Source organism: Mobula hypostoma, chromosome 2, assembly GCF_963921235.1.
Source record: "Mobula hypostoma chromosome 2, sMobHyp1.1, whole genome shotgun sequence".
Classification (NCBI taxonomy): domain Eukaryota; kingdom Metazoa; phylum Chordata; class Chondrichthyes; order Myliobatiformes; family Myliobatidae; genus Mobula; species Mobula hypostoma.
The window spans coordinates 34752248-34773149 of NC_086098.1; the positions used below are offsets into that span (position 1 = coordinate 34752248).

Consider the following 20902-nt stretch of genomic DNA (forward strand, 5'->3'; position numbering starts at 1 on the left):
AGCCCAAAACTGCACACAATACTCCAAGTGTGGCCTCACAAGTGCCTTATAGAGCCTCAACATCACATCCCTGCTCTTATATTCTATACCTCTAGAAATGAATGCCAACATTGCATTTGCCTTCTTCACAACCGACTGAACCTGGAGATTAACCTTTAGGGTATCTTGCATAAGGACTCCCAAGTCTCGACATTTTGAATTCTCTCTCCATCTAAATAATAGTCTGCCTGCTTATTTCTTCCACCAAAGTGCACGACCATACACTTTCCAACATTGTATTTCATTTTCCACTTCTTTGCCCATACCCCTAACTATCTAAGTCTCTCTGCAGGTTCTCTGTTTCCTCAACACCACCCGCTCCTCCACCTATCTTTGTATAATTGGCATATTTAGCCACAAATCCATTAATACCGTAGTCCAAGTTATTGACATACATCGTAAAAAGCAGCGTTCCCACACCAACCCCCGTGTAACTCCACTGGTAACCGGCAGCCAGCCAGAATAGGATCCCTTTATTCCCACAACAGTTAGTCCTGATGAAGGGTCTTGGCCCGAAACGTCGACTGTACCTCTTCCTAGAGATGCTGCCTGGCCTGCTGCGTTCACCAGCAACTTTGATGTGTGTTGCTTGAATTTCCAGCATCTGCAGAATTCCTCGTGTTTACCCTTTATTCCCATTCTCTGTTTCTGCCGACCAGCCAATGCTCCACCCATGCTAGTAACTTCCCTGTAATTCCATGGTCTCTTATCTTGCTAAGCAGCCTCATGTGCAGCATCCTGTCAAAGGCCTTCTGAAAATCCAAATACACCACGTCTACTGCATCTCCTTTGTCTACTCTGCTTGTAATTTCCTCAATGAATTGCAGTAGGTTTGTCAGGCAGGATTTTCCATTCAGGAAACCATGCTGGCTTTGGCCTACCTTGTCATGTGCCTCCAGGTACTCCATAATCTCATCCCTAGCAATCGATTCCAACAACTTCCCAACCATTAATGTCAGACTAACAGGTCTGTTGTTTCCTTTCTGCTGCCTACCACCCTTCTTAAATAGCGGAGTAACATTTGCAATTTTCGAATCATCCGGTACAATGCCAGAATCTATCGATTCTTGAAAGATCATCGTTAATGCCTCTGCAATCTCTCCAGCTACTTCCTTCAGAACCCGAGGGTGTATTCCATCAGATCCAGGAGATTTATCCACCCTCAGACCATTAAGCTTCCTGAGCGCCTTCTCAGTTGTAATTTTTACTACACAAACTTCACTTCTCTGACACTTTTGAATGCCCAGTATACGGCAGACGTCTTCCATTGTGAAGACTGATGCACTCATGGTCTACACTTTTTACACATTCGAGATATTGGTGAATAGGCGGTGCAGAGACAGGGCATGATGAAATTCGTCTGAAGTTGCTCATGGTATCCCGCTGATCCGAGCCTAAGGGAGGAAAGGGTACATGAGCCGAGCCGATTGGAGCCAAACCGAGATGAGACAATCTTGTGCGCGCTATGCTGTCAAAGTGAGGAGACAGCGGATGGTGTCATCTAGAAAAAACGAAAAAAAACAACTGCTGGGAGAACTCAGCAGGTCAGGCAAGGATAGTCCATTTGCCTCCCCAGATGCTGCCTGTCCTGCTGAGTTTCCCCAGTCGCTTGATCTGCTTTCTCCCTGCCTGTGAGTCGGGTCGTGCCGAGCCGAACAGAGCTGATGTAAAAGCCAAAGTGAGGCAAACTGAGCTGAGATAAGCTGCTAAGCAAACGGATGTGAGCCGAGCCACACCGAGCAGAGTCCACTGACTTGGGTCGGGTCGGGCCGAGTCAGGCCGAGTGAAGCTGAACTGAGTCGTGCCGAAGGGATCGGAGTTAATGCGACCGCGCCCCTGCATTGCTGCCCTCGCTCGGCTGAGAGCGGCGGCTGCCGCCTGTCAGTCACTCACTCAGGGACACCGAGCCGGGCACGCCGCTCCAGACTCTGCTTACCCCAAACTACTTTGCTCTCGCCAACCATGGACGCGTTAAAATCGGCTGGCAGAGCGCTGATCCGGAGCCCCAGTATTAGCCGGCACAGCTGGGGCTTGGCCAGGCACCACAGTAAGTTTCTGCGGTTTGTACAATGGGCTGGCTGGCGGCTGGCGGCAGGCGTCACCTATCCCGCGCTTCCGAATGAAACCCCGAATCGGCTCGGGCATCGGGGCGCTGAATAGTGTAAATATAATTGCCTCTAAAATACAACGTTGAACCTACCGATTTGTCTCACTTGGGCCTTTTGTCCCGTACCATTAAAGGAGGATTGCTTTCTCTGGGTCCTTGTGCTCGTCTTGTTAGGACGTATTTGAATTTGTTCCCTACAAGTTAGGGAGAATCTGTGAAGACAATCCGAATAGCAATGTGATTCTTATTGTCGGTACTATTAATTTAACTAATGCACTGATTATTTATTTAGAGCGTAAGCTTTTCATGAAATTATGTGTCCACTCGTACGCAAGTGGATGTGTTTAATAAGTATAACAGCGGATGAGTGTAACTGAAGCTTATGTTGCTCGTCTTTTTTTAACTGAATGGTGCGTGAGCAACTGGAATTCTCCTACCGGGCTGTATTTGTTGAAATTTCTGCTTGGTTGAAGTGTTCGGCTTGTTTAATTAAATTTTTAATTTAATCTTTCATGATTTTGTATAAGTTTTTTAAAAAAAAATTTTGCCATTGAAGTCGTAATATATAAACGGGCAGTTTCCACCTGAGTGGATAAGACGTATAGACCACATGCCCACATAAGCAGAGAATATGGAAAACAAATGACTTGCGAAAAGAACAGTAATATATAACATGTAAGATATAAATTATGATTTTTCGAGAAGATGATATAGTTTGTAATTTTACGAAATGAACTAAACACGTTGTTGCAATTATCTTTGTTTTTTGATACTCGATGTGCTTTATGGTGACGTTTGGACACTATTTGGAAGTCAATACCCAGATGATTATTTTTAAATGACATGTTGTCAACTTAACAGTCAGTTCTGGTCAAGAGTTATGATTGACAGTGAATGTATACGCTTACCAACTTTTATTTGCTGCTCTGATATTAATGTTTTTATGTGAGTTTGAAATTCATTATTTTCTCGGATATTAAAAACATACTATGCTACATTTAACGTAAAGATTGTGAAGTTCCATGGGTGAAAAATGGAGACTGTGTGGAAGGGAAGGGTTAGATTAATCTTGGAGCAGCTGAAAAGGCCGGCATAGCATCACAGGCTGAAGGGTCTTTACTGTTTATGTTCTATCTACACAAGTATTTTGCTTTTAGATTCTGCACTGGGAAGTTTTTAATTTCATTCAATAGGTTTTATTGAAAAATTGATCCTTGGTCTTTTTTGAATCTAAATTGATTTTCACATTTGATTTAAGAAATTATGGAAATGCATTTCGAATTTTTAAAATCATATACTTTGTTGCCTTGCCTTCAACATTGGAAACTGATGAATAGTCTTGGCCCAAACCTGTTTATTCATTTCTATAGGCGCTGCCTGACCTGCTGAGTTCCTCTAGCATGTTAATCTGTGTCACTCTGGATCTCCAGCATCTGCAGAATCTCTTGAGTTTGTAAAATTTGACAGACTTGATTTCTGGTGTAAAAAAAATCATTACTAACAGATTTCTCTGAATTAAATTGGAAAGTGTTAATGAATATTTTTTTAATACAGGCAAATTTCCAACATTGCTGTCTTTAATCAGATTTTCAGTTCTGTTTTGCATAAATCACTAACTAATTTAATAAGTGTAATGTGCTGCTTCCAGCCGAGAAATTTGTGGCCACAGTCATCATTTTCTCACGATGTTAGCTCCAAATGATAATGAATGGTTTCAGGGTGGTACATCTTTAAAAGTAGTAAAGCTGTTTTGTTGATTCTCGGCAATTGCAAAGGCAATCAATCATTGGGGAGAATGGGGATCTAACTTGGATCCAGCTTAGGGAAATGTTTATATATAAATCATAATGCCTGGTCTGTATACTGCAGCTGAATACTTAATGTTTTTTATGTAGCTATCATGAGTGGGGTATGGTGGTGTGACATAAGTTGTTTGCTAAGATTACTTTTTTTTTCCCAGTGGAAGTATTTCTTTGTTATAAGTTAGCCATTAGAATTATGTTTCCTGAATTCTAAGAGAGAATTCCAAGAAATAATGGAGCAATGGCACCTGTTTTTTTGTTAAGTTATTTTGTTGTATTTTTGCCAGGTTCCGTCCTCTTGGTTCAATCTCTCATTTGTAAGGGCAGAGGTTAAGATTGTTTTCAATAGCCTGGGATAAAGAAGAGAAGCTTGGGCTGGGCTAATGGTCTTGATTGCTAATTAGCTGTCCCTTAGAAGTGATTCTAAATGAGGAAAGGAACCATGTCACATGTCTATCCATTTATACCCCGGCAGTGAGGATGTACCAGTTGGGCATTTTACATCATGGAGAGCTTACTAACAGCAGTTAATGATTTATGGAAATACATTTACAGTTCAAATAATGGTTTAAGCAACAGCACAGGAAAAAGTTCATGATTGCTAGTTCATTTCAGGCCACTTAATTTGTTGTGTAAGGAAAATGTAATGATGCAACATAATATTGTGGGCAAATGGAAAAATGCAATCTGTTTATTTCATGTCTAGAATATTGCTAAATAAATTGTCTGAAACTAACTTGTGTGACCATGGTCTAGGCTCATGCTCTAGATGATAGGGCTGTGACTAACTGGGAAAGGTGTGTGTTCAAGCACCATTCCAGAGAGTTAAACGTGTGATCTTGGCTGTGTGAATACAGCTCTGACAGATTTACCAGCTTTCAGATTAGTGTTCAGGGCAAGTGGAACCTTGATTTATATGGTGCAAAGAAGGATTTCAATGACAGTATTTCAAAGAAGAGCAGAGAGTGTGCATGCTATCCTGGATAAAATTTATTCCTCATCCAATACTTCATTTTTTTAAAAAAAGTAAATCTTTTCTTCAAACTCTTATTATCATGGAAGATGTGCATTTTCCCTAAGGTGATGCATATCAGTTCTTTCAAGATTGTGGAATGGAAAACACCCAATATTTTGGAGTATGAAGAAAAGAATACAATGCAATTAGATGGTGTCTCACTGGCTTTCCACTCTGGAGCACCCGGACAGCAGCAAAACTGTTGTCAGACTGCTGTTTATTGATTAGTGCTCAATAATGTCATTCCCTCAGTACTAATCACCAAAGTTCTAAACATGGACCTCCACACCTCCCCCTACAACTGGATCTTCAACTTCCTCATTGGGAAACCACCATCAGTAAGGATCAGTGATAGTATCTCCCCCTCGCTGTCAATCAATACAGACTCACTTAAAGGATGCGAGCTTAGTCGAACGCTCTACTTTCTTTCTACCCTCATGACTATGTGGCTATGCACTCAAAAGCCATTCATAAATTTGTCGATGGTCCTGCTGTTGGTGAAATTTCAGATGTCAAGAAGGTGGTGTTCAGGAATGGGACAGATCAACTGTTGAGTGGTGTCACAGCAACAGCCTCACTCTCAGCGTCAGCAAAAATAGTAAATGACTGTGGTCTTCAGGCAAGGGAAGTTCGGAGAATATCCACTGGCCCTCACTCATTGAGGGGTCAGTGTAGAAATGATGGGCAGCTTTAAGTTTCTGGCTGTCGGCATCTCAGAGGATCTATCTGCGCCCAATGCATTGAGGCAGTCACACCAAAGGCTCACCTGTGGCTCTACTTCACTGGGAGTTTGAGGAGATTTGATTCATCAGCGACGACTCTTGAAATTTCTATATGGAGATCACACTCTGGTATGGGGGCTCCAAGGCACAGGATCAGAGGATGCAGAGGATTGTGGCCTCAGCCAGCACCACCATGGTCACAAATTTCCCCACCATCAAGGCCATCTTCAGCAGGCGATGCCTCAAGATGGCAGCATCCAACATTGAAGACTCTTGCCATCTAGTACGTGGCTCCTTTGCTTTATTGCCTTCAAGGAGGAAGCACAGCAACATGATGACCAGCACCTAGCAATTTAGGACTAGCTTCTTCCCCTCTGCCATCAGATTTATGAACAGCCCATGACTGTCACCTCATTTTTGCCACTCTTTATTTGTAATTTTGTAATGAAGTACTGTATCGCTGCCACAAAACAACAAATTTCATTTTGTATAACGCAGTGATGTGGGAACATCTGAACAATTACTGACGGCTGAAGATTCTGGTTCAGCCACTTGTTTCACAAATCTGTGGCATTAACCCTATTGCACGCTCCTTCCCACCTGGAATTGTGTGATCTCCCAGGAAATGACCTAGGTTAAACTGTGGGCACTAAGGTGTGCTGTGGTTGGAAATAACTGTACAATGTAAAGTTATGTTAATCTGACGCATTGAGTTCTTTTGTGCTGGATTGTTAGATTTTCCATGTTTTTTTAAATGTTATTTGTATGAATACCCAACACACACTTAATTTACCCTTTCTCTTAAATGTTTAAAGGAATTGAGTTTAAGGGGACTATGATGGCTAAAACCTAATGACTTTAAAAGACGTGTGGGTACGCTGTCCCAGTGTGTTTAAAGGGAGCATGGAAAGCAGGGCCCTGATGAACTCGTGGATTTCTGAACAATAGGATAGCAGATTATTGAAATGTTATTGTAGTGAAAATTAGACTGCACAGCTAGTTTGATCTTAAATTGTCTGCCACCCATTGCTCCTAAGAAGTGGTGTCTGCATTTTCTAGATGTTTGGGTCTGGATCTCACATTTTCTATGAAATCTATGGCCATAATTTTTCCATAAGCAGATTGAAACAACATTTTTATGGAAAATTTACTGACGCTTGTGCCTTCCAAGAGAGAAAGCCACACACTGATTATTATTGAGCAAAGTAAGAAATATTTTCTCTTTGCAACTGGAGCATATTAAATAATTTAATAACCATTATATACATGGGTGCAGAGTTAGTAATTGTGACTAAGTATAGGGTGCAAGATTTTTGAATGATATATGTGAGAGCAAATTTAACAACTTGCAACTTGACAAGAATTTTGATTAAAATTTGGTAAGTTACATCATTAGACTTCTCAGACAACACTGTGTTAAACTAACAGTTGCCATGGATACAGTCATTGCTGGCTGTTAGCAAACCTGGCCACTGTTGTTGGGGAAAGATATTTCAAACAGAGTATGCTCCATTCTGATTGTTACTTCATGTAGATGGGATAAATCTGGATTTTATGTGGCTGCTGCATAAATCTCATGCTGTTGTCAGCTATTTGAATTGCATAAATCCCATCACACCATGGCACTATTTCCCCATTGCCACCTATTGATGGAGTTTTTGCTTTAATCCAAATTCTTCTAACAAACCACCCTGAAACACTGTTATTGATGGCCTAAGAGCAAAACTTCTTTTATCTTGTTATGAATGTGTTAGAGAAAGTACCAAAAACTTTGCAAATATTATACTTCAATAAATTTCTTTCTCTCCTGATATAATGTGATAATTGTAAGAATTTTGCCTTAATTCATGGCATGATATGCACAATAAGTGGAGTATGAATTATGTGATGTAGATAACAGCCAATGTCCTTTCATCATTTTATTGGTTTAATAGGGATAGATGGATTGTGTGGCTAAATGTTAAATGAACAGGAAACTGTTTTTACCTGATCTACAATATCAGGATTTCCATGTAACATCTATCTTAAGATGATTTCACAGTTTAAATATTTGTGGAATATTTTGGTCGTGCTGTGCACCAGTTGTCTAGTTCAGCCCCAAAGCTTACCGATCATATTTGTATGTAATTTTTCAGTTGTGTGATATTAGAGGGAATAAACACATCCTGAATCTGCTGCTTAGATTTGGTTTGAGATCCTAATGTAATGCTGCTTTTATGACCCATATCTCTGCAAAACCTGGAAACAGAGGAGACTGCAGATGATAGAATCAGGAGGGAAATGCAAACTGCTGGAGGGATTCAGTTGGTCAGGCAGCATCCATGGATGGAAATGGGCAGTCGATGTTTTCAGTCTCGACCTGAAACATTGTCAGCTTATTTCCCTCTTCAAGTGCTGCCCAGTCTACTGATTTCCTCCAGCAGTTTGTATTTTTATTTCTGCATAACTTCCTACTTTACTTCCTTTCACAGATCATGGACCTGGTGCAACAGCTGGGTTGTTTGTTCCTGAGTCATGGGCCAGATATAGCTCTCTGGTGCTTGTTCGCATTTCTTACCGCTACATAATGAAGAATCGTTAGATAGCCTGAGTTCTCTTCACTAGAAAGGCACAGCACCATGGAGCTAATGACTACCCGTGGGTAACAGCTGAGTGTAGAAATGCAGTAGGTATAGGGGATATATAGCCAGTGTGCTCAAAGTTCAAAATAAATTTATTATCTAAGTACAAAAAAGAGAAAATCTCCAGATGCTGGAAATCCGAGCAACACACGCAAAATGCTGGAGGAACTCAGAAGGCCAGGCAGCATGTATAGAAAAGAATACAGTCGACCTAAAATGTTGACTGGATGTATTCTTTTCCTAGGTGCTGCCTGGCCTGCTGTGTTCCTCCAGCATTTTGTGTGTGTTGCAGTTAGTATGTGGTAATGTATGTGTTCAGATAATATCTTGAGATTCATTATCTTGCAGACATTTACAGGAAAAAGGAAATGCAGTAGAGTTTTACGAAAAACCTATACAAACGCCAGTGTGAAAAAGACGAGAAACTGCACATAAAAATAACACTGAAAACATGAGAAATAGAGAGTCCTTAAAAGTGAGACTGTAGAGTCAGTGCTGAAGGAAATGTCTATGCCAGTTCAGGAGCCTGATCACTGGAGAGTAATAAATGTTCTTGACCCTGATGGTGTGGGACCTTAGGCTTCCGTTCCTCCTACCTGATGGTAGTAGTGAGAAAACAGCATAGACTGGATAGTCGAGATCCCTGATGGTGGATTCCGCTTTCTTGTGGCAGTGCTGCTGGTAGATGTGCTGAGTGGTGGAAAGGGCTTGGCCTGTGATGGATGGGCTGTATCCACCACTTTCTGTAGCCTTTCTGTGGTCAGGGATTTCTCTAGCCACTAAACCAAATCCCTTGTGATGCATTGCTGCCCTTTTGCCTGGGTAACGAATATCATTCTTTAACCAGAGAGCGACGAATCTGTGGAATTCTTTGCCACAGGCAGCTGTGGAAGCCAAGTCTCTAAGTGTATTTAAGGCAGAGGTTGAGAGATTTTTGATTGGTCAGGGCATGAAGGGATATGGGGAGAAGGCAGGAGAATGAGGTTGAGAGGAAAATTGGGTTAGCTATGATGAAATGACAGACTTGATGGTCCAAGTTTGCCTAATTCTGTTCCTATATCTTATGGTCTTATGGTCATTGAGTGCACCGTGTGGGAGCAAGGGAATGAGCCTGAGGTCATGGTAGACTTTGGATCCAGCATTGTAGGGAGGGGAGAAGTAGATCTGATGGTCAGACTTCAAGAAGCTAGGGACAATATTTTTTTTCAATTAGGAAAGATCTAAAAGATAGTCACTTCAGATTACTCCCAAAGTGCAAGAGAAATTAGAAATAAGATTGGGCAGATTAATGGGTGACTGAAGATGAGGTGCAGAAGAAAGGCTTTAGGTTGTTGAGACCTTGGGACCAGTTCATGGACAGGAATGATCTTTTCAAACTGGGTCATGCCTGGGTAGAACTTGAAGCAATATTGGAAGGTCACTAATGGAGAATGCTTGAACTAAATTAGCAATAGATTGTGAGCCAGTGCATGGTAATGGAAAAGTATGATAAAGTACAGAAAGGGATGAATGAAAGAAAAGTAACCGAGAAACAAGTTAAGACCATAAGACATAGGAGCAAAATTTGGCTATTCAGCCCATCGAGTCTTCCCTGTCATTATATCATGGCTGATTTATTATCCTTCTCAACCGTATTCCCTTGCCTTCTCCCTGTAACCTTTGATGCTACAAATAAACAGGAACCTATCAACCTCTGCTTTAAAAGTACTCAGTGACTTGGCCTCCATAACCATTTTTGGCAATGAATTACACAGGTTTGCCACCCTTTGGCTAATAGATGCCTGTCTATTCCGAAGCTGTGCCCTCTTGTCCTAGATTCCCCCACCATAGGAAACATCCTCTCTACATCCACTCTTTCTAGGCCTTTCAGTGTTCAGTGGGTTTCAATGAGCTCTTCCGTCATTCTTCTAAACTCCTGTGAGTACAGGCCAGAGCCATTAAACACTTGTCTGTTAACCCTTTCATTCCTGGAATCATTCTCGTGAAACTCCTCTGGACCCTCTCCAATGCCAGCACTTCCTTTTGTAGATAAGGGGGCCAAAACTGCTCACAATACTCCAAGAGCAGTCTGACCAATCCCTTATAAAGCCTGAACATTATGTCGTTATGTTTATATTCTAGTTCTCTTGAAATGAATGCCAAGATTGCATTTTCCTTCCCATCACCAACTCAACCTGCAAGTTAACCTTTAAGGAAGCCTGCATGAGGTCTTCCAAGTCCCTTTGCATCTCTGGTTTGTGAATATGCTCTCCATTTAGAAAACAGTCTGTCTTTATATCTTCTACCAACATGCATGACCGTACACTTCCTTACATGTATTTCATCTGCCTCTTCTTTCCCTAGTCTCCTAATCTGTCTAAGTCCTTCTGCAGACTTCCTGCTTCCTCAACACTATCTGGCTGTCCACCTCTCTTTGTATTGTCCACAAACATCGCTACAGAACCAGCAATTCAATCATCCAAATCGCTGACATAAGGGTTAGTGTGAAAAGTAGTCCCAACACCGAACCCTGTGGAACACCACTAGTCACTGGCCACCAACTGGAAAAGGCCTGCTTTATTCCCACTCTTTGTAGCTTGTCAGCCAGCCAATCTTCTACCTATGCTAGTATCTTTCCTGTAATGCCATGGGCTCTTATCTTTGTTCAGCAGCCTCACATGTGGCATGGCACCTTGTCGAAGGCCTTTTGAAAATCCATGCAAACTACATTAGGGCGTATTCTGGTGTGAGGTATATAGCAAATATTAATTTCAACAGCAACTAGATTTCAGATCTAAATATGGATTGTAGGTTGAATTTAAAATGCAGTTCAAAACAATAGACTTGCTGAAGCTGCATTTCAGAGTAATTTGTAGACCTGGAAACACCCAAATGACTGAGATGTCTGCATATTTTCTCTGCGTCTCCCTCTTGTCAGCTTGTGTGTCCCAAATAAAGACTTTTATGTCTGCCTGCTGTGTCTCTCTGGTGACATCGTTCGCAGTCACAACAACATCCACTGACTCTCCTTTGTCTATCCTGTCTGCTATTTCCTCAAAGTTGTACAATATTGGGAGATAAGTAGGAGATACTATATATTATTGTATCTAAGAAATACAGAGCAAGTTTAAAATGCATGCATGCTCATAGGTAAAGTTGGTGAGCTAGACATCATTTCAATAAAAAACAGGACAGGTCTGGGCATTTCATACCACATCATGTAAAATATATGAAGGATAGCAAAGAGAAAAGTAATTATTCTGATTGTAGTCCTATTAACAAAAATATTGCAGATAAGGATAGAAAGAATGAGTGGTTAATAGAGAATCCATCTGGATGGAATTAAGAATTCAAAACAGTTATCATGGTGCTGGACAGACTCTCCAAATAAAGATAGAGAAGCAAATAGTAAAGAAACTACAGAGATGTGTAACTGTTGAATGGCTGTGATATACCTATCAGGTAAGTTTAGAAAGCTACAGAGATCTAGATCAATTAAGTGGGTGTACAAAGATCTGGCAATTGGAGTGTAATGTAGGAAAATGTGAAAGTTGTCCATTTTGGCAGGGAACAGCAAAACAGAAGCCCGTTATGTAAATGGTGAGAGTTTGCAGAGCACTGAGATGGAGGGGGATCTTGGTGTCCTGGTGCATGATTTGCAAAAGGCTACTATCCAGAAGCTGCCAATAATTATAAATGCTGATAGAAAATTACTGTTGATCGTAAACAGTTCCCCAGGAAATGTAGACTGTTACACCTGTGTTATATTCACGATGGTGAGATCACATCTGGAGAACTGTGTATATTATTGGGCTTTAAGGAAGGATGTTGGTGCATTGGAACTAGTTTTAAAGTTCACATGAGCAAGTATAAGACTTCTTCCTCTGAAGTGGCGGGGGCTTGATTGAAACATACAATCTAAAAGATCTTGGCAGAATAGACGTGGAAAGGATGTTTTCTCTTGTGCCTATGTATAGAAATAGGATTTGTTGTTTGTAAATAAGAGATCACTCATTTCAGCTGGAGATGAGGTGAAATTCCTTTTCTTTTGGAAGGTAGTGTGTTTATGGAATTCTTTTCCTCATGTGCTAGCAGTAGCAGACTTTCTTTTATGGCAGACGTCAATAATTTCTTGATACGCAAGGGAGTACAAAGTTACCATGGGTGAATGGAAATACAGAATTGATTTTACAATTGGAGCAGCTGTGACCTTATTAAATTGTGTGGCAGGCTTAAAATGGATGAGTGGCTACACCTTCTCCGAATCTGATTTTATATCTGATTTTGATGTTGGTTGATACAGAGTTAGTGTAAAGGGCAAAGAAAGAGATGCCTTTTTAGAAGGCATTTGATAAGGTGCCACACATGAGGCTGCTTAACAAGATAAAATCCTATGGCGTTACAGGAAAGATACTGGCATGGATAGAGGAATGGCTGACAGGCAGAGGCAGCAAATGGGAATACAATTTACAGGGTGAGTCTGTGGTAAAGAAGGCAAATGTAATATTGGCATTTATTTCAAGGGAAATAGAATATTCAAGCAAGGAGATGATGCTGAGGGTTTATAAGACACTAGTCAGGTCGCACTTGGAGTATTGTCAACAGTTTTGGGCTCCTTATCTCAGAAAGGATGTGTTGTCATTAGAGAGTCTAGAGGAGGTTCACGAGGATGATTCTGGGAATGAAGGGGTTAACATGTGAGGAGTGTTTGGCAGCTTTGGGCCTGTACTCAATGGAATTTAGAAGAATGTGAACTTCTGAACCTACCAAACGTTGAAAAGAGTAGATGATGTGGACAGGATGTTTCCTATGGTGGGAGTGTCCAGAACTAGAGGACACAGCCTTAAAATTGAGGGGTGACCTTATAGGACGGAGGCAAGGATGAATTGTTTTTAGCCTGAGTGTGGTGAATCCGTGGAATGCTCTGTCACAGACTGTGGTGGAGGCCAAGTCCATGGGTATATTTAAGGCAGAAGTTGATAGTTTCCTGATCAGTCAGGGCATCAAAGGATATGGCGAAAAGGTAGGTGTGTGGGGTTGAGTGGGATCTAGGATCAGCCATGATGGAATGGCAGAGCAGACTCAATGGGCTGAATGGCCTAATTCTGCTTTTGTGTCTTATGGTCTATTATCTTCTTTGAACTGTGCTGAACAAGGACTTCCTTGACTTGGTATGTTTCTGACGCAATGAAGAATGAGCTTGTTGAATCTACATTGGGGAATAAGATATGCAAAATGTTTGATGTGGCAGAGAGAGAAACTCTGGGGGCACTGATTGTCAGGATCATCGGATTAATCACAAAAGGCAAGAATCGTGCAAAGAGAAGTTTCTAAATGGGAGGCAGAATGGAATGAAAAGGGAAAACATTGATGGGTAAAATTCTATTAAAGAGCGGATGGTTCAGGTACAGAGAAAATGCATTCACATGTGGGGAAAGCTATGTATATCAAAATCAGAGCTTCCTAGATATTAAAGGTAATAGAAGAGGTGAGGGGGAGAAAACGGCAGGTGTCTGATGCATGAATGGTGAATAGTTATTGAGAACCAGGCTGAGTATCGTAGACAGAGGGAAGTGGAAGTGAAAAGTATTGTGAGCAAAGGAGTATGAGAAAAGAATAACTGGTAACTGGTATGTTTTAAGATATAATTGCAGGGAACATCATTGAAGATCAAAAACTACAGATGCTGGAAATCTGAAATAAAAGAAGAATTGAGAATGCTTAGCAGGTCAGGTAGCTTCTAAGGACAGAGGAAATGGATTAGTATTTGAATTCAAAGAACAGTGGAGAGACCTATTCAAGTGAAGAGCTTTTGACTTAAAACATTTAAAGAAAAATAAAATGTGTGTGGTTTTAAGTTGCAGAGAGTTAGAACAAAGTGAACGCCTGTGATTGCCCAGGTGACATAATACTTTTGAGCTACTTAGTTAATGGATGAATGTGGAAAATTAGAGAGAATATGAACTCCTTCAATTTCGTGTTTTATTTTCTGCTTTTTCACTGCTTTTCTGTTGTCGTTTGCACAATTCTTTTTGTGTGTGGGGGGGTTGATGCTCTTGTTGCTCTTTTTTGTGATTTGTGTTTTTGCACAGGGGTGGGGTTTGATGTTCTTTGAATGGGTTCCGTGGTTTTCTTTGTTTTGTGGCTGGATGTGGGGAAGATGAATCCCAAGGTTATATACTGCATATGTTCTTTGATAATAAATGTACTTTGAATCCTTTGAATGAAAACCAGAAGAATACACTGCAACAGGAGAGTTGTTGGAAATCTGAGAGAAAGGAGGATGGTGGAGTTACCTGGTAGATATAACAGGGTCAGATGTTGACTGACCTACAGTTTTCTAAATTTTCTGTTGCATTTCCTTTCAGAGAAGGTGAGGAAATCTATTTCCTCTGCTGGGATAATCCAGAATAATAGGCTCAGAAAGAAGCAAAGTCAGGAAGCACCTTTTCAGTAAAATGGCAGAAGATAATTTGGAATTGTTAACTCCTGGAGCCAGTGATACACTTAGAATTTTGACTGCTCTTCTGGCCCCTACTTCAGTTTCTGAATCGTACAATGTAGGTTCCCCACCACCTACAGAATGCATATGTTATCTCAGTTGAAATTGAAAGGGATGCGAAGTAATGGATAAATGGAGCTAAGTATAAAATACCCACTGTTTAACTATATTACAGTTCATTCTGTGTGGACTGTGTGCCCTGCTTTTGTTCTTTAGTCCCTATAATTAGCACCTACATTATTAAATGTGTGAAAATCTTAATAAACTGAGCAATAAGTTTATGTATGATCAGCAAATTACAGGATTGTCATTGAAGCAGCTGTATGAAAATTTTAACCATTAAACTCCAAGTATTTCTACAGAAAAGATTGCCATTGACTTTATGGTTGCTTATCACAAGAAAATTCTGTTAAGCACATTGAAGTTCCTGATAGCAATCTTGCGTTTTATCCTAAACGAGATTTCATATGTTGACACACAAATAATGAATGTTTGACTCCCAACAAATGTTGTTGGTAAATAAGTTTAACTTCGAAGAGGATTATTTTAATGGAAGTGTGAATGCAGACATCAAATGAACGTTTATAAAATCTAGACTGAATGCAGAATTTGAATTTACCTGGAGTGCATAAACAAGTGTACTGCATGTTAAGCACATGAGTATTGACTGCAATTTTCATTAAGTTTTGTATCTGGGGTGTGTGCAGTTTCTAGGATGTAGCGTTGAGGGTACTGGCAGAGGAAGAATGTCTTGTGGCCCTCATGGGTGAAACAACCGTCTTGCACTTCTGTTCCTTTCTTGAAAAACAACTGGACCTGCTGTCTGCAGCCTTTCATCCTCCTGACACCAAGGGTGCCTTTGATACAGTATTCCATTTTCCAGGTTCAGCTAGAAGCCTTGAGGAAGCAGATATAAGGATTCATGAAACCTATCACAGCAAATGAATAGTATGAAGATTCATCTTTTAACCAGTACACAAAATCTCCTGTGGCCACTCACTTACAATTGAGATACAATTAAAGATTCCATCTTACTGCCTGGTAGATGCAACTCCTCAGTCAGTTCACCTTTTTCATAAGACCATAAGACATAGGAGCAGAATTAGGCCATCTGGCCCATCGAGTCTGCTCTGCCATTCAATCATGGTTGATCTTTTTTCCTTATCCTCTTCAACCCCATTTCTCGGCCTTCTCCCCGTAACCTTTGATGCCATGTCCAATCAAGAACCTATCAATCTCTGGCTTAAATATACCCAATGACCTGGCCTCCACAGCTGTACGTGCAACAAATTCTACAAATTCACCACCCTTTGCCTAAAGAAATTTATCCACATTTCTGTTTTGAAAGGGCGCCCCTCTATCCTGAGGCTGTGCCCTCATGTCCGAGACTCCTCCACCATGGGAAACATCCTTTTGACATCTACTCTGTCTAGGCCTTCAATGAGATTTCCACCCCCCCCCCCCATCCTTCTGAATTCCACTGAGTACAGACACAGAGCCATCAAACGTTCCTCGTATGATAACTCTTTTGTTCCTGGAATCATCCTTGTGACCATCTTCTGGAACCTCTCCAATACCAGTACATCTTTTCTAAAATGAAGGGCCCAAAACTGTTCACAATATTCAAGATGAGGCCTCACCAGTACCTTATAAAGCCCCAGCATCACATCCTTGCTCTTGTATTCTAGACCTCTTGAAATAAATGCTAACCTGGTATTTACCTTCCTCACCACTGACACAACCTGCAAGTTAACCATCAGGGTGTTCTGCACAAGAACTCCCAAGTCCCTTTGCATCTCAGATTTTTGGATTTTCTCCCCATTTAGAAAATAGTCCGCACATTTATTTCTACTACCAAAGTGCATGACCATGCATTTTACAACATTGTGTTTCAGTTGCCACTTTCTTGCCCATTCTCCTAATCTGTCTAAGTCCTTCTGCATCCTACCTGTTTCCTCAACATTACCTGCCCCTCCACCAATTTTTGTGTCATCTGAAAACTTGGCAACAAAACCATCTATTCCATCATCTAAATCATTTGTATACAGCGTGAAAAAAAGTGGTCCCAACACTTATCCCTGCGGAACACCACTAGTCACTGGCAGCCAACCGGAAAAGGATCCTTTTATTCCCACTCGCTGCCTGCTACCAATCAGCCAATGCTCTAACCATGTTAGTAACTTTACTGTAATACCATGCGCTCTTAACTTGGTAAGCAGCTTCATGTGTGGCATCTTGTTAAAGGCCTTCTGAAAGTCCAAATATAGAACATCCATTGCATCCCCCTTATCTATCCTACTTGTAATCTCCTCAAAGAATTCCAACAGGTTCGTCAGGCAGGATATTTCCTTAAGGAAACCATGCTGAATTTGTATTGTCTTATCCTGTGTCACCAAGCACTCCATCACCACATCCTTAGCAATTGACTCTAACGTCTTCCCAACCACTGAGGTCAGGCTAACTGGTCTATAATTCCCTTTCTGCTGCCTTCCTCCTTTCTAAAAGAGTGGAGTAACATTTGCAATTTTTCAGTCCTCTGGGACCATGCCAGAGTCCAATGATTTTTGGAGGATCATTTCTAATGCCACCACAATCTCTAACGCTACCTCTTTCAGAACCCGAGGGTGCAGTTCACCTGGTCTGGGTGACTTATGTACCTTTAGATCTTTCAGCTTTTTGAGCACTTTCTCTCTTGTAATAGTAACTGCACCCACTTCTCTTCCTTCACACACTACAACATCTGGCACACTGCTAGTGTCTTCCACAGTGAAGACTGATGCAAAATACTCATTTGGTTCATCAACCATCTCCTCGTCTCCTGTTATTATTTCTCCTGCCTCATTTTCTAGTGGTCCTATATCCACTCTCATTTCTTTTATTTTTAACATACTTGAAAAAACTTTTACTATCCACTTTGATAATATTTGCTAACTTGCTTTCATATTTCATCTTTTCCTTTCTAATGATTTTTTTTAGTTGCTCTCTGTAAATTTTTTAAAAATTCCCAATCCTTTATGTTCCCTCTACGTTTTGCTTTGTATGCCCTTTCTTTTGCTTTTACAATAGCTTTGACTTCCCTTGTCAGCCACGGTTGTATTATTTTACCATTTGAGTATTTCTTCATTTTTGGAATACATATGTCCTGTACCTTCCTCATTTTTCCCAGAAATGCACTCCACTGCTGCTCTGCTGACATCCCTGCCAGCAGCTCCTTCCAATTTAAGCAACACACACAAAATGCTGGTGGGATGCAGCAGGCCAGACAGCATCCATAGGAAGAAGCACAGTCGACGTTTCGGGTCAAGACCCTTCGTCAGGACTAACTGAAAGATTTGAAAGTGGGAGAGGGAGGGGAAGATCCAAAATGATAGGAGAAGACAGGAGGGGGAGAGATAAAGCTAAGAGCTGGAAAGTTGATTGGCAAAAGGGATACAAGGCTGGAGAAAGAGGGGCTCATGGGATGGGAGGTTGAGGGAAAAAGAAAGCGGGAGGGGAGCACCAGAGGAAGATGGAGAGTAGGCAAGGAGTTATTGTGAGAGGGACAGAGAGAGAAAAAAGAGTGAGAGGAAAAGAAAGAAAAAATAATTAAGGGATGGGGTAAGAAGGGGAGGAGGGGCATTAACAGAAGTTAGAGAAGTCAATGTTCATGCCATCAGGTTGGAGGCTACCCAGACGGAATATAAGGTGTTGTTCCTCCAACCTGAGTGTGGCCTCCCCCTTTCTTTCTCCCTAGGCCTCCCGTGCCATGATCCTCAAATTACCAGCATCTGCAGATTTCCTTGTGTTTGCGTCCTTCCAATTTACTTTGGCCAACTGCTCTGTCATACCACTGTAATTTCCCTTACTCCACTGAAATACTGCTACATCAGACTTTACTTTCTCCCTATCAAATTTCAAGTTGAACTCAATCATACTGTGATCACTGGTTCCTAAGGGTTGTTTTACCTTAAGTTCCCTAATTGCCTCTGGTTCATTACTTAACACCCAATCCAGTATAGCTGATCTCCTAGTAGGCTCAATGACAAACTGCTTTAAAAAACCATCTCTTAGGCATACAACAAACTCACTCTCTTGAGATCCATTACCAGCCTGATTTTCCCAATCGACCTGTAGGTTAAAATCTCCCATGACTACCATAGCATTGCCTTTTTGACATGCCTTTTCTATTTCCTGTCAACATCCTTTTACCCTTGCAGTTTCTTAACTCAACCCACAAGGATTCAACATCTTCCAATCCTATGTCACATCTTTTTACTGATTTGATACCATTCTTTACCAGTAGAGCCACACCACCCCCTCTGCCTACCTTCCTATCCCTCCAATATAATGTGTAACCTTGGACATTCAGCTCCCAACTACAACTATCCATCAGGCACGATTCAGTGATGGCCACGACATTATACCTGGCAATCTGTGGATGCAGCAAGATCATTCACCTTATTTCTTATACTATGCACATTTAGATATAACACCTTTGAGTGCCATATTTGCTATCCTTTCTGATTCTGCATCCCCAATGTTTTGATACTCACCCTGTTGGCTGCAACTAAGTCCCTTCATCTGCCTGCCCTTCCTGACAGTCTGACTGCCTGTTTGATTTTCCTAACAAATTATATTTATGAAAGTTTATTTGTGGTTAAATTTTATTCGCGTTAGTCTTTCAGTGATGAGGCATTTTAATTTTACATTGCTAACACATTAAATTACAGCCGTAGACCATAAATATTAATCTTATGGTTTTCTAATTTTATTTTACCTGTAAAAATTTGTTCAATTATGTAAAATTTCCTTGTATAGCCTTCCTGCTAATGGAATTTCCTCTCTTTCAATGCCACTCTACCTTCTACCTGACCTTTTTTTAATATTGTATACCCCACTAATGGATAAAAATTAAAATGAAATTTTTTTTAAAAACTGTCAATGCTGAAACAAAATTAAAATCAGTTGTCTTGCACAATTATCTGCTTAAAGAGCAACAGAGATCACAGAGTAAATTTTTTTTTGTTTGTTAACTAATAGCATACATTTAATTAGTGGAAAAATTTTTTGACAGCTTCACAGGAGAGCCATGCAAAAAATTTGACACTTGGTTGGGAAGTGAAAAGCCTTGTCAGAGGTTTAACTTAAGGAAAGTAAACAAGAAGAAAAAATAAAGTACTTGGAGGGACAGTGTGGAAATTCAAATATTTAGGATTGCATACACGATTCGTGAAATGGTGACGTGATCAGAATAACACCACATTTTTTTGTATCATTGTCCTTTACATCAAAGTGCATGTTGCTGTGTCTTCACACCTACATCGGATTAAGCGATTTGTGTAGCTTCATGTGATGTTTTACCAGAGTTCATCTCAGCTGTAGTTATAGTGAATCATTGTACTTCAAAGATGCATCATGGTGGTGTTTTCATTTTGGGAATATTTTGAAGCACTCAGTTGTGTTCATCTCTTAAGTGAAGTTTCATCCAAGTATCAGCTTGTGTCATGCAATTCTGAATAGCTGAATGAAGCCACAACCTGTTTGCATGACTCGTAGCTGGTAGGAACCCTTCGTGGCTAGGGTGGAAAGCACAAAAAAATCCCTTCTCTTTGCAACTGGAGCTTCTCCAAAAACAATTCATCACTTCACTTACCAATGCACAATGGACAAGTTGTGGAAGAATGTTCCCTTTGTCTTAAGGGTTATATTCCTGTTGATGCATAACTTGCTTTATTGAACAGATGCCCTCTATGTAAACTGGACAGCATTCATTTTGTTTCAGCTGAATTTGTCCCTGTGTTGTTCTGCTATCTAATTGAACTAATACATAGCAGATAGTCCCATGGAGTTATAGTTTTATACTAGCAAACAAACAAATTGCTGGAGGGACCCAGTTCTTCAAACAGTAGGCGTGGAAGCAGGAAGATGACCCATGTTTTAGAATGCATCAGGACTCTGCAGGGTCTCGACCCAAAACACCACCATTCTGCCTCCACAGATGCTGCCTGACTGGGTTGAGTTTCCCAAGCTTTTTGTTTTTGTGTTACTCCAGATTCCAGCATCTGCAGTCTCTTGTGTCTCCACAGTAGTTTTATAAAGCAATAGTGTAGGTTAGCATTGTAGTCAGATTCATAGT

The 20902-nt window shown here is 40.8% G+C and overlaps 1 protein-coding gene across 4 annotated transcripts in view; it reads left to right on the plus strand.

Moving 5' to 3' along the window:
• The first annotated feature begins 1798 nt into the window (after positions 1–1798).
• The window catches only part of si:dkey-71h2.2 (low density lipoprotein receptor adapter protein 1), a 135580-nt gene continuing 116476 nt past the window's right edge, over positions 1799–20902 (plus strand). For all 4 annotated transcript variants that reach the window (XM_063035338.1, XM_063035365.1, XM_063035355.1 and 1 more), the window contains exon 1: positions 1799–2086. In XM_063035338.1, coding sequence (XP_062891408.1) covers positions 2002–2086 — 85 coding nt within the window. In that variant the 5' untranslated portion in view covers positions 1799–2001. The remainder of the gene's footprint in view (positions 2087–20902) is intronic.